At 30.6% G+C, this 12,689-nt stretch overlaps 1 protein-coding gene and 1 non-coding gene across 3 annotated transcripts; both read left to right on the top strand.

Annotated features, from left to right (window-relative positions):
- The first annotated feature begins 10,053 nt into the window (after positions 1 to 10,053).
- LOC129910854 (60S ribosomal protein L28) lies at positions 10,054 to 11,467 on the top strand. Of its 2 annotated transcripts, none has more exons than XM_055988442.1 (4): positions 10,054 to 10,160; positions 10,586 to 10,691; positions 10,899 to 11,135; positions 11,333 to 11,467. In XM_055988442.1, the coding sequence occupies exons 2-4, from the start codon at positions 10,596 to 10,598 to the stop codon at positions 11,408 to 11,410; spliced, it is 411 nt and encodes a 136-aa protein (XP_055844417.1). In that variant the 5' UTR covers positions 10,054 to 10,160; positions 10,586 to 10,595; the 3' UTR covers positions 11,411 to 11,467. The 2 variants fall into 2 exon arrangements, with proteins under 2 accessions (XP_055844417.1, XP_055844418.1); XM_055988443.1 differs by lacking the exon at positions 10,054 to 10,160 and adding an exon at positions 10,210 to 10,320.
- Positions 10,435 to 10,511, top strand: LOC129912846 (small nucleolar RNA CD11). Its single transcript, XR_008771941.1, has one exon. It is a non-coding gene; the product is annotated as a small nucleolar RNA CD11 (small nucleolar RNA).
- Positions 11,468 to 12,689: the final 1,222 nt, after the last annotated feature.

Below are 12,689 nucleotides of genomic sequence, written 5' to 3'. Positions count from 1 at the left end.
TTACTCGTGAGTAGAAATCTACTAGAACAACTACACTTTCGTATCTCCTCGAGTAGAAGATCGTCTGTTATTTGTAGTACTAGATCTACTCATGAGTAAACTGCCACCTCTAATGGAACAAGGCTAAAATTTAATTACATATTTTTCGCTTTTGGGTTTTTCTCGTATTTTTCTTGTATCTTTTATAAAGAGATATAAAAATGTATGCCAGCAAAACTAGCATACATTTTGTCATTTGTCAGTTAACACACCTAATAGGTATGTTATTTGTTGCAACTAGAAATCTTGGCAGCACCAGCATAGATGGAGTTAATATAATTTTAGCTTTTTGGTTTTTCTTGTATTTTTCTTGTATGTTTTAAAAAGAGATACAAAAATGCACAGTACACAAAATAAAACAATATCTTCCGGACGTTGTCAAAATTTGAACGTCAAATTTGACAAAATTTGAGACCTTTGGTCAATTATTTTTTCACTTTTAAATTACTTACAAAAAACGTACAAAAACGGAATAAACCACGCACACAACTAATTTTTTAACTGACCATTTTCGGACAAGAAATACAGAGAAAATTTGTTTTAAAATGTATAATTTTTTTCAAATGACATTTTATTAATTAACCCAACTAACACAACAGCTTGTATAAATTGAAGTCTCGCAGGTACTCCTTTTTTATACAGCTTGTATTGAGCTTGCTTCAGAATTTAATTGCTTATAGAAGTTCGAACTTGTTTAACAACTTCTAATAAGTTTTTTAAATAAGATTATGTTATTGTAGTATGTGTTTGACCAATTCTTTTTTAATACTTATTTATTATGTTTTATTAGGCTCTTTTGGTCTTTTTGTTCTTTTTGTTTTTGGAATGCGAATAAATAAAAAAACTTTATTTCATTCTTTTACCCAACGTTTCGTAAGAATTCCTTACTTCTTCAGGGGATTTTTGTTCTTTATTCAATATTTGTATTAAATCACATTATAATTGTTAAAAACTCCGTATTGCATCCTCCCGACAGCACTGACACAAATTTGTGTTAACAAAAAAACTCCAAAACACAAATTTGTGTCAGTGCTGTCGGGAGGATGCAATACGGAGTTTTTAACAATTATAATGTGATTTAATACAAGTATTGAATAAAGAACAAAAATCCCCTGAAGAAGTAAGGAATTCTTACAAAACGTTGGGTAAAAGAATGGAATAAAGCTTTTTATTTATTCGCATTCCAAAAACAAAAAGAACAAAAAGAACAAAAAGACCAAAAGAGCCTAATAAAACATAATAAAAAAGATTATGTTATGTTTAATTAACATAACCGAAGAAAGCTTGTTTTCGGATAAGCCTATTTAATGAATTTATATAAGATTTACAGAAATTACCAAGTTTTGTATTTGATTTTTGGTTTTGATATTGAATAAACTAGCTCCGACACTTTTTGGTTTTGACATTGAATAATTTAGCTCAGACAATTTTTTTTTGACATTCTGCATTTTAAACTGATTAAGTTTTTGATTTCATTAATAAATATACTAGGATGGCTGAGTGGGTAGATTGATGGAGTGCCACCAAGTAGATAAGAAGTTCGATTCCTGGTTGTGGTAAAAAAAATTATATACTTTTAAAATTATTGATAAAGCCTTAACTACATTGGCTTAAAAAGTGAAAAAGTACAAAAGTGAAAATTTTCAAACGCATTTTTGAATAGTTTTTCGGGCTAGAAAATTAAAACAAATAATGCAGAAAGCTTATTTTTTGGTCTAAAAAACAAATTGTATACTCTTTTTCACAAAACAATTTCGCTAAGCAGAAAAAAAATATTTTCACTTTTGTACTTTTTCAAAAAGTGGTGAATGTAGTTAAGCCTTAATAGATATACAAAAAGCAAATGGAATGTAATATATAATTTCAGATTAAAAGATAAAATTTATGATTTAAAATCAAATCAATACCAATTAAAAAAGAAAGTTCTTTTTTGTTTTTGTAGTTTTTTTTTAAATTTCGATAAGACATGTATTAAAGAGCTATACAAGCTCTTCAGAAGCTATCTGTCAAATCTCAAAGCTTCGGTAATAGGCATGAATGAGTCACAAAAACCTCACAGGTTCAAGATTTCGTTAACTAAATTTTGTATGAAAAATTTCGTTTCACTTCAGCTGCGTACTAGGCTTTAGCAGCGTACTAAGCTTCAGTACGCAGCTCTAGCTAAAAATTGGAGAGTTCCCTACTAACAATTTTGCTTCTATAATGCTTTACAGAAGCAACAATTGCATCTGTAAAGCTTTATAGAACCACAATTGTTTGTCGGGTTTTCACTAATTTGTCACTTCCTTTTTACTGTCCTCTGATGTGCATTTTTCTTGACTCCAAGAGCAGTGTTGACGGTTTTTCAACTTTTAATACATTTATTTCTTGCTTTAAAAATTATTTTCTGTTGATTTTTCTTGATTTTAAATTTTTTTTATTTTGACTTTGACAGAATACTCGATGATATTTTTTCGTTAGCATTTTCGTTGTCGACTTTGGAGACTTGAAAATTTTTCGTTTCGCATCAGCAGCGTACTAGGCTTAAAGCGAAACGAAAAGTTTTGAAGTCGCCAAAAGTCAACACCCAAGTAACAATTTTACTTGCATAAGGTCCATTTTCTTCGATTCGGCAAGCTATAGTTTGTATAAGTTCAGTTTAAGGCTTACTTACGCAAATCATCCATTTTGGAAACAAAGGAGGTCTCCTTAAGGCCATCTGGAAGTGTTTAGAAGAAGCCTTGTAAATATAAGTTAAAGAAGACCTTCATAAGACCTGTTTGAACCGTTTTAAAGAAGCCTTCTATTTTAAAGTGACAGAAGGCTTTTATAAGACCTGTTCCAAGAGGTTCTTGTAAGTATGCAATGTTTACATCTCTCAAGTATGCACTGTTTTTCACCAATAAGTATGCAAAGCTTTTATCCTGCAGATATGCAATGTTTGTAACACTTTAGAAAAAAACATTGCATTTTTATGTGAGGTTTCAATTAGCTCCCTTTTTGCCACTCATCTCTAATATTCGAGTATGGTCTACTGGTAAGGTGCTGGCTTGGTATGCAGAGGTACGTGGGATCGATTCCTGGCGGGGCCATTTGTGAAATAAAAAAAAATGTGTTCTTTTTCAATTAAAATAAAATTCTTCCCATTTCAGAACGACAGGAAAAGCATTGACATGGCCAAAAAAGAAGAAAAAACAAAATAGAAAAAAATTTAAAGAAAAAAAAAATCAATAAAATCTTTTTTTTTTTATTCATAAATTCAACAACTTATAACAACCTCCATAAGGCCTTATTATAACATCCAATGCAAATGATAGTTTCCTTAGCGAAGCTATAGTTTCCCTAAAATGTTTCATTGTTTTGTAAAAAGGCCTGCATAAGGTCGTTTTACGCTGTTCGTCACAAGCTATTAGCTTGTGGATTGCCTGTGGAGGAAGGTCTTGGGGAAATTCGGTAATGTGCGCCAAAATGATTTGCATAAGACATGTCCTTCTTCTTAAACAAGTCAAAAAATAGCTTGCATTGACCCTTATGAAAGCTAAATTGTTACTTGGGCAGCGCTCATGTTAACAAAAAAAATACCATCAGGTATTAGGTGTGTTTTTTTGTTTATCTATATAGATTTTGTGCAAAAAAACGACATCGGGGTTTTTGAAATCCATGCAAATATTTGGCACCACTGTACATACACTTTGGCAGCTCACTGTCAAAAATCTTGCTTTTGTTTTTTTTTTATTTTAACTCCGAAGTGGGAAGGCCATTACATCCATGTTGGATGCAAAAAAAATATTTCACAAAAAAACAAAAACCATTTGTAGGCTATGGCATCCATGTTGGATTCAAAAATTTTTTTTTTCTCAAAAAACCAAAATCATTGGTATATTCTTAGCTACATTTTAAGACCATAACCATTAAAATTAGTTGCGTCGTTCTTGTGTTATAGGCGTTTGAAGGTAACCATATTAAATTTATTTTCGATTTTGTTAAAATCAAAAGTGGAAACTTTTTTATTTTTATTTCCAACTTTTCGAAAAAACTTTGGTAATTTTATGTATGTATATGTTCAACAATCTTATCAGGATCCATTTAAGACTTTTATCTGAAAAGTGCATTGCGTATATACCGAAATATTAACATTTCAATGCAACTATGTCAAACAAATTTTTGATTGTTTTTTTCTATCAGAGCTTTTTTCAAACCTCATTTTCTCCGCTTTTTTTTTTTGTAATATTTTCAGATATTTCTCAATGAACACAACAATTAAACTACCTTGGCACTACTGTTTTTATCGGGAGAAAGTAAAATCTGGATAATTATCTGGATTTTTCAAAAATCTATACAGACAAAGTTTTTGTTGTTTTTAACACGTAAATCGTTTCGATTTCAAAAATCTCGATGTCGTTTTTTTGCACAAAATCTATATAGATAAACAAAAAAACACACCTATTATAGCAAAGTAAAAATTATGAAAATACAAATAAAAAAATTCAAGAAAAAACATCAGAAAATAAGTTTAAAAGAAAAAAACAAAACAAATTTAATTACGTTCAAGATTTCGTAAGCGAAATTTTGTATGAAAAATTTCGTTTCGCATCAGCAGCTTAGGTACTACGCTTGAAAAATAAAAAGCAAAACGAAATTTTTCGTTCAAGATTTCGTTATCGAATTTTTGTATGGTGAATTTCGTTTCGCATCAGCTGCGTACTAGGTTTTAAGCCTTAAGCCTGGTACGCTGCTCGCGCTAAATTTTAGCTGAGATAAAATTCCCATACAAGTTATCGATAACTTGTATGGGATCCATTTTATCTCGGCTAAAAATTTTCGATAATTTGTATGGGAGCTAAAATTTAGCGCGAGCAGCGCACACTGGGGATTTTGCGGAAAAAAGTCCAAAATTTTAAGTACCACGGAGAACATTTTCAATACTATTTCTAAATTCTAGAATAAAATCTGAATCAAAATCAGAAAGAATTACTAAAATCGGACTTGTAGTTTACTTTTTAGAGCTTGGTTAAGGGACAAGTTGTTGAAAGTATAAAAAACGAAGTGAAAATACCCTGAAATTAAAGTTGTGTAATTTTTTTTTGCTTGAGCCGACTCATACACTTTTATTTTTTCGTAAAGATGCCATAATTTGTCTATTGTTAATCGAAGAAATTATTAATTTTAAAGATGTTAATTATTTTATATAATTATTTAAAGAAAAGAGAAAAAAATGGCTTAATTTTTTCATATTTTTGTACATATAATTTTAGCTACACTTGCCTACAGTTAGAGACTATTAAAAACATTTTCCTTATGAAATTACCTTTTGATAAAGGCCAAATTTGGGTGCCACCAAGTGCCACTGCGTTTTTTATTGGCAATTGAAAACTTTATTTGGTCGCAAAAATGATTTTCTTAAAAATTACTTAAAATAACAAAAAAAAATATTAAAAATCAATGGTAACACTTAAAGTTATAAATGATACCTTTTTTAAAAGCCAGAATATTACGCTTAATTCGAGCTTTTAAATTAAGTTCTTTAAGTTTATTGTTTTTGAAATAATCGATTTCAATGTCAAAATTTTGAAAAAAAAAAAAAAAAAACATCCAATACTATTTTTGTCAAGATTGGGGATTTGCATACAAAATTGAATTATGAAGAAAACTGCCTTAATTGATTCCTTACCAAACACTGAAAACCATATGTTTCTATGTCTTCTGGTTTTCGAGAAAATTGAAAATCTGACAAAAAGGAGATTTTCTACCTTTTTGTCAGATTTTTATTTTTTTGGCTGCAAGCTAGAGACCTTTATCCGAAAAGACAAATGTAGAAAGTAAAATTAATTCGCAACACTTTTTGAAGTGAAAACTTCTTTAGTATCGTTGTGATTTGAAATCAATTGATTATAACTTTTTTGTTTTTATAGATAAATTAATGAAATTTATACTGTGTGATTGATAATAAAACAAACTATAATTGTACAAAATTTCAATAAATTTCATATTCAAAATCCTGAAATAACAATGAAAAGAATTCTTACTTTTTTTTGTAGGCATCGTAGAAATATGATAGAAGCGTCATATAAAAGATAATAAGATTTCAGATGATATAAAATTTATTATAAGTTGTCATTTAAAAAAATTGATTTAAAGGTGATGCAAAAAAAAGTTAGATTTTTTCCATTTTGTTTTTATAAGAAAAATGATTTTTAAAGTTTCATTTCTACCACGTGTGAATTGCACACATGATTTTTTTTTTTATAAATCTACTTCAATAAAATTACATTTGATTTTCTGACTTTGCTTCAGAAAGATGAATTTTCGTTATACATGGGTATGTACCTAGCTTAAATGTTTTATAATAATGGCAGTTTTTAGCATTTCATAGGAAGATCTAAGCAGAAAGCTCATGGAATGTCACAGAATAGATTTAAATTGACATTATTATTGAAAAATACAGATCATCCGAATTCTTCGCCCTGCCTTTACTAAGAAGAATCAGAATCATTTAAGTGAGTAATGGCTCTCTTAACAGAATAAACTATTGAAAAATGTGTGATGCCAATATATTTTAAATTGTATAAAATGTGATAGAAGTGGTTTTTTGAGTATTTTTTAACTATAATTCGGGTTTTTCATTTTGAGTGGACGTGGAACTAGACAACAGTATAATGAGTTATTCGTTTGCATTTAATGTAATTAAAATCGGTAAGGTGGTTCCAATAATACAAACAAATAAAAAAAAATGCTTTAAGTATATGTAGGTAAATTGTAAGTAATCTAAGAACAAAATCTGGATCCTTTATTACTCTTACAATATTTTTAAAAGGGCGTGGCAGTGGATGCAAATGAATAATAATGATTTCTTACGACTTAAGGCGTCATTCCTGAAAATTTCATCCAAATTGATTCAGTGGTTCAGTTTTTATTGAGTTTTTTCCGCACTCCCATACAAATTTCCCCAGTGTGCAGCGTACCAGGCTTTAACTATAATGACCTAAAAAGTGAAAAAGTGGGAAATTTACAAAAGTATAATTTTTTTATTTCTTTCTAGGGATATTTGTTTTTGGGAAAAACTACAAAAATTGTTTTTTAAACCAAAAAATAAGCTTTCTACATCATTTGTGGTCGGAAAAACTGTCACGAAATGATTTTGAAAATTTTCACTTTTTGACTTTTTGCAAAAAGTAGCCGTTGTAGTTATACCTTTAGTCGCCTGCGACTTACGTTCACACGAGTCGAAGAGCTTGGTCGCAAGGCAAATATCGACTCGTGAAAAGTTCCCATAACTATTGATATTGCTGACCTTTTAGTAATTCTATAATTTTTTGTGCATGGGCTTCAGGTCAAATGAAACAAATATTTTCTTTTTGTCACAACGTTTCGTCCATGAATATGGACATCATCAGGTGAACAATGATTTCTATTTAAGCACTGGGAAGTTCGAACATTTGTCCCTGTCTTCTCTTTCTTTTTACAGTTACCATTTTGACGTTTTAAACTCGGCGAAAACCAAAACAAACCAGCGAAAGCAAAAAAAACAAAAAAAAGCAAAAAATACAGCATAGAAATATATCTTAAATTTCGTAATTTTTTCGATTTTTAGACACTAGATTTAGTTATAGTAGAACGTTATTACCAAAAAAAAAACACTTGAAATCGATTTGTATGGAGTTTTTTTTTTGCAAAAAACAGTTCTTTAAAATTGCGCGCGTCCTTGAAAAATTTGGTTTGTTTTGGTTCTCACCCGGTTTAGGAGATATTTTTTTTTTATTTTCTTTTGTTCGTTTGGTACTGACAGATGAGCGAAATTCCGAATTGATAAATATTTTAAAAAATGTTTACAAATTGTTCACAATACAGCAAAAACTTACAATAATTATTAGGGGTATTCATCACGATCTGGTGCAACAGGCCTAGTAAAAATGTAAAATTTTATTTTTTTACAATAAGGGTATTCACGATTCGATGCAAATGGTCTTGTATCGTTGTAAAAGTGTAACATTTTCTTAAAATAAAACAACCAAATATACAGACTACAATTTTTTTTACACTTTTACACTTTTGCTATACCCCAACCCTATTGCTAAAATAAAATACAATGCTGCAAAATTTGTCTATTGTAGTTGTAGTAGTAGAAAACCAAATTTTGCATTTTTACACTTTTTTGTTACACTGGATCGTGAATACCCCTAATAGATCGTGAACGCCCCTCTTCTTATCTATAGTAAAATATTGAAGCTTGAATGATGTTTTTTTCCTCCACCGTTGCTTCTTCTTTTTTCCATTTTTTATAATTTAATTCTTTGTTTTGTTCGGGTTAATTGATTTTCACTAATTATTTTACATCAAAAGAAACTAAATTACGGGACATGAGTAGCGACAAACATTATAAACAGAATAAAAAAGACAAACTGTTTATCCTGGGCGACGCGACGGTGAGCTGCCATCTGTCAAAAATAATTTTACTCCATTGTATTTTTATTTTGCAATAGGGTTAGGGTATAGCAAAAGTGCAAGACCATTGTAAAATTTCAATCCATATATTTTGTTGTTGTAGTGTTGTAAGATTTTACACTTTTGCACTTTTGCAATGATACTAGACCAGTTGCATCGGATCGTGAATACCCCTATTTTGTTACATTTAAATTAAATAATAGGGGTATTCACGATCCGGTGTAACAAAAAAGTGTAAAAATACATAATTTTGTTTTCTACTACTACAACTACAATAGACAAATTTTGCACCATTGTATTTTATTTTTGCAATAGGGTTGGGGTATAGCAAGAGTGTAAAAGTGTAAAAAAAAATTTAGTCTGTATATTTGGTTGTTTTATTTTAAGAAAATGTTACACTTTTGCACTTTTACAACGATACAAGACAATTTGCATCGAATCGTGAATACCCCTAATAAACTATTTTACAACTACACAGTAGGTGTGTTTTTTATTACCGCCGGGCTTAACTGGACAAAAAAAAAAACGCATCGGGGCTTAACCTGAAATCTTGGCAGCACTGTATATTGAATGTTCCCAAAACACAAGACACAACAACAATTTACCTAATGTCACTGTCAGTTGTCCTTTTTTTATAAAGCACAAGTTCGTGAAAATGTATCGTCTTTTTTATTTAATTAAAAACCCATATTTTAATTGTCTTTTCTTTTGGAATAATACACAAAAAGTAAAGTATTATTTTAGTGAAACTAGATTTTTGCTACTTCTAATGGCGACTGGACCATTCATTTAAGTGGACTGATCAGGAAGAGGAGGATTCTTTGGTGGTTGTTTTATTTATTTTTTATGTTTTTATTTTTTTTTTTTGAAGAAAATTATATCCATTCATAATAAAAATAAATAAAGTATTAAAAAATCAATAAAGAGGTAAAAGCTTTGTTATTATTATTTTATTTATTATTTAAGCCTGGTACGCTGCTCGCGCTAAATTTTAGCTCCCATAGAAATTATCGAAAAATTTTATCTGAGCTAATACTACGTTTCCACCTACGCTAAATCCGAGATTTAGCTAAGTAGATTTAGCACAAATCTCGAGTTTTATTCTAAATCTCGGATTGAAAGTAGGTGAAAACCTTAGATTTAGGGTAGCTGAACCCAAATCTAGGTTTTAGCAAAGTAGATTTAAAATAAATCTCGAGATTTATTCTAAATCTACTTAGCTAAATCTCGGATTTAGCGTAGGTGGAAACATAGTATAAGATAGATAACATACAAATTATCGATAACTTGTATGGGAATTTTATCTCGGCTAAAATTTAGCGCGAACAGCGTACCAGGCTTTAGGATCACAAACAAAACAAATAAAAAAAAACACCCCAATCATTTGGGAAAACCAACCATATTAATTTTTCGTTCATATAACTCAAAATCGCTAAATTTTAAGATAGGACACTTTGTGTCTGAAACGACGATAAGTGAAATTTGAGTTTCTATTTTTGTCCTCGCATAAATATTTTACTACACAAGAGTTTCCGTGTATCTCCGGACACTGCCCATCTACATCCTCTTTTCTACGAACACACCCACCACTCTGTTTTTTGAACACATCCCTCACTGTCTAAAATCACGCCGTCCATAGCTATTTCGTGTCGCCATGATGTTTCCTGTTTCTTTTCCGTCATCGCAGTCAAGCACGAAAGGTGAGATTTTTATTTTCTCTTGTGATTTTGTTCAGTAAACACGTGTAAAATTTTTTGTCTCACCAATAGGAATTGCATAAAAAAAAACTAAAATCATTCCAAAATCAATAAAAATATTTTTTAAAAATGCTTCCACTCGAGGAATCCTGTAATTCACTTGGTAATTATTGAACATTAAATTTTTCACGTGTGTTTTATAATTTAAGTTCTGTAACCAAAATCAATATTTTCATTTTTGACACATGAAAATTTTGGTTATGGTTAAAAATTGTATTTTCTATAAAATGATGAATGGTTTTAACGGAAGAGTTCTTGAAGACTATAATTCACCACCCAATGCTGAACTAATCACTAATTTTATGTATTTTGAAAATGCAAAATTCATTTTTACTTATATCTTGGTTTCCTTTTTGACATATTTTCAGACATTTCAAGATGGCCACCTCATCGTCGCACCTTAATTGGTTGATTGTCCGCAACAACAATGCTTTTTTGTTGAAAAAGACCGACATCAAAAAACCCTTCAGCACTGTAAGTTTAAACATTTTTTTATTTTGGAAAATGCAACGAAAATGCAGGCAATTCAAATGATGTTTTTTAATTCACAATGATAGTTGATAAACACGTGATAATAACTTTACTAATACTGATGCAAATGCCATGTGCAATTTTCGTTTAAATTTCCTTTAAAAGTCTATTCTCCATTCTAACCTCAAAATTTTGTGTTCATCTTTTAAGGAACCAAACAATCTGACAAACATTAGTTCGTACAGATACAGTGGTTTGGTACACAAGAAGACCCTTGGAGTTATTCCAGCCAAAAAGGGCTTTACAGTATGCATGAAGAAAGGTAAATACCAAAACCGCCCATCAAAGAATAGCGTTCGTGTGACCATGAAGGCCGGACCTAGGCGCTCTTTGAAAAAGTTGAGGAATTTGCTTACCGGCAACAAGTACCGTTCAGATTTGAAGCAGGTAAATATATAGTTTTTTTTCTATTAGATTATTATTCAATTTTTATGTTCATGATGATTTAAATTATTACTACACACCAAGATCTCTGAAGGCTTTGAAGAATCTTACCTAACTGAAGTTTATTTATAGTTTTAACAAAATTAACTTGATGGTTGAATGTATGAACTAATTTGTTGTTTTCTTTTGTTGATTTTCAGGCTGCTTTACGCAAAGCTTCAGCTATCTTGAGGTCACAAAAGCCAGCCCCAGTCAAGAAGACTAAGAAGGCCGAATAATTTCTAGATACAGCAGTTGTTTTTACCAATAAAAGATAAATACATTTTATAAAAAGAGTTGAAAATTGTTTTCTTATTCTTAGTTAGTTGACATTTTGTTCAGCCTTGAATCGGAATAGCTCTTTTGGTTTTGAAATTGATCTTATCTTGAGTTGCATCTAGCATGTTTGCATTTTCCTTCGGGGTGCGCTTCCGACACGTAAAACTCCGATTCGTAGGAAATCGGACAAATTTCCGTTCGAACGGATACCTCGATAGGGCCGATTGTTCCTTTTTAGTTTAAATTTTGTTTTCTTTTCTCTTATATCGATGCAAAAGCTAAAGGCAACCAAAATTAGAAGAATTTCTCCGGAAACCCATTTCCTCGAGAGTTTTCATTCAGAATGTGGTTGATTATAAATTAAAGAAGGTAGACATGGCTTGTTAGGAATGAAAATCTGCATTGGGAATTATTTTTGGAAAATCAATCAAAATTTGAATTCTGTGGAAATTCAAGCATATTGAGACCAAATTGGGGAAGGGTAAGGTAGCTTTTGCAAAAACGTTCCCAAGAATTTAGCTTTTCACAAAAAGTAATTTTTGTTTGGATGCTGGATGGTTACTTTTGTGACGTTTGCCATAGAAATATGTCCTTATCGATGTCTGTTGTAAATGGAGGTAAGTAACGTAATGTTTGTAGTGTCAAATACGTGACGTAAGAATCTTGCGTTATAACAAATAAGTAACGTTACGTTACTTGTATTTGTTGAGAACAGGGGTGTTATATAGCTGGCTGAGAACTAAAATGTTCTATGTTTTATGGAAACCCCTCCAGACATAGAACATTATAGTTCTCAGTTTTAGAAAATTATGTATGCATTTTGTTTTTGATTGAATAACTAATTCGGAAAAAAACATCAACATTATCTATATTCTCAGAAGATTAAGAAAATAATCGTTTTTATTATTCTAATATTAGTTCTTATTCTGGTCAACAGACCCAAGTAACATCGATGGCTTTTGTTTGTCGGTAGGGAGAAAAATAAGAGATAAAGCATGAAGTCAGAACTATAATTGTCGGATGCGTCGGACAAAACGGATGGGAACAGCGCTCGCAACCGCACTCGACGGATGAATTCATCCGTCGAGTGCGGTTGCGAGCGCTGTTTTAAAACATGTCAAAAAATCAAAGAAAACACCAACAAAAACGTGAATTTTACATTTTTAGCTTCCGACTGCTTCCTCCAATTGAATCATTTATTTGCAAAACATGATAAGTCCATGATTTTAAATTTTTCAG

Source organism: Episyrphus balteatus, chromosome 2 (assembly GCF_945859705.1).
Source record: "Episyrphus balteatus chromosome 2, idEpiBalt1.1, whole genome shotgun sequence".
Taxonomy (NCBI): domain Eukaryota; kingdom Metazoa; phylum Arthropoda; class Insecta; order Diptera; family Syrphidae; genus Episyrphus; species Episyrphus balteatus.
The sequence above is the reverse complement of the archived record's forward strand: the minus strand, read 5'-3'. Positions and strand labels throughout refer to the sequence as shown.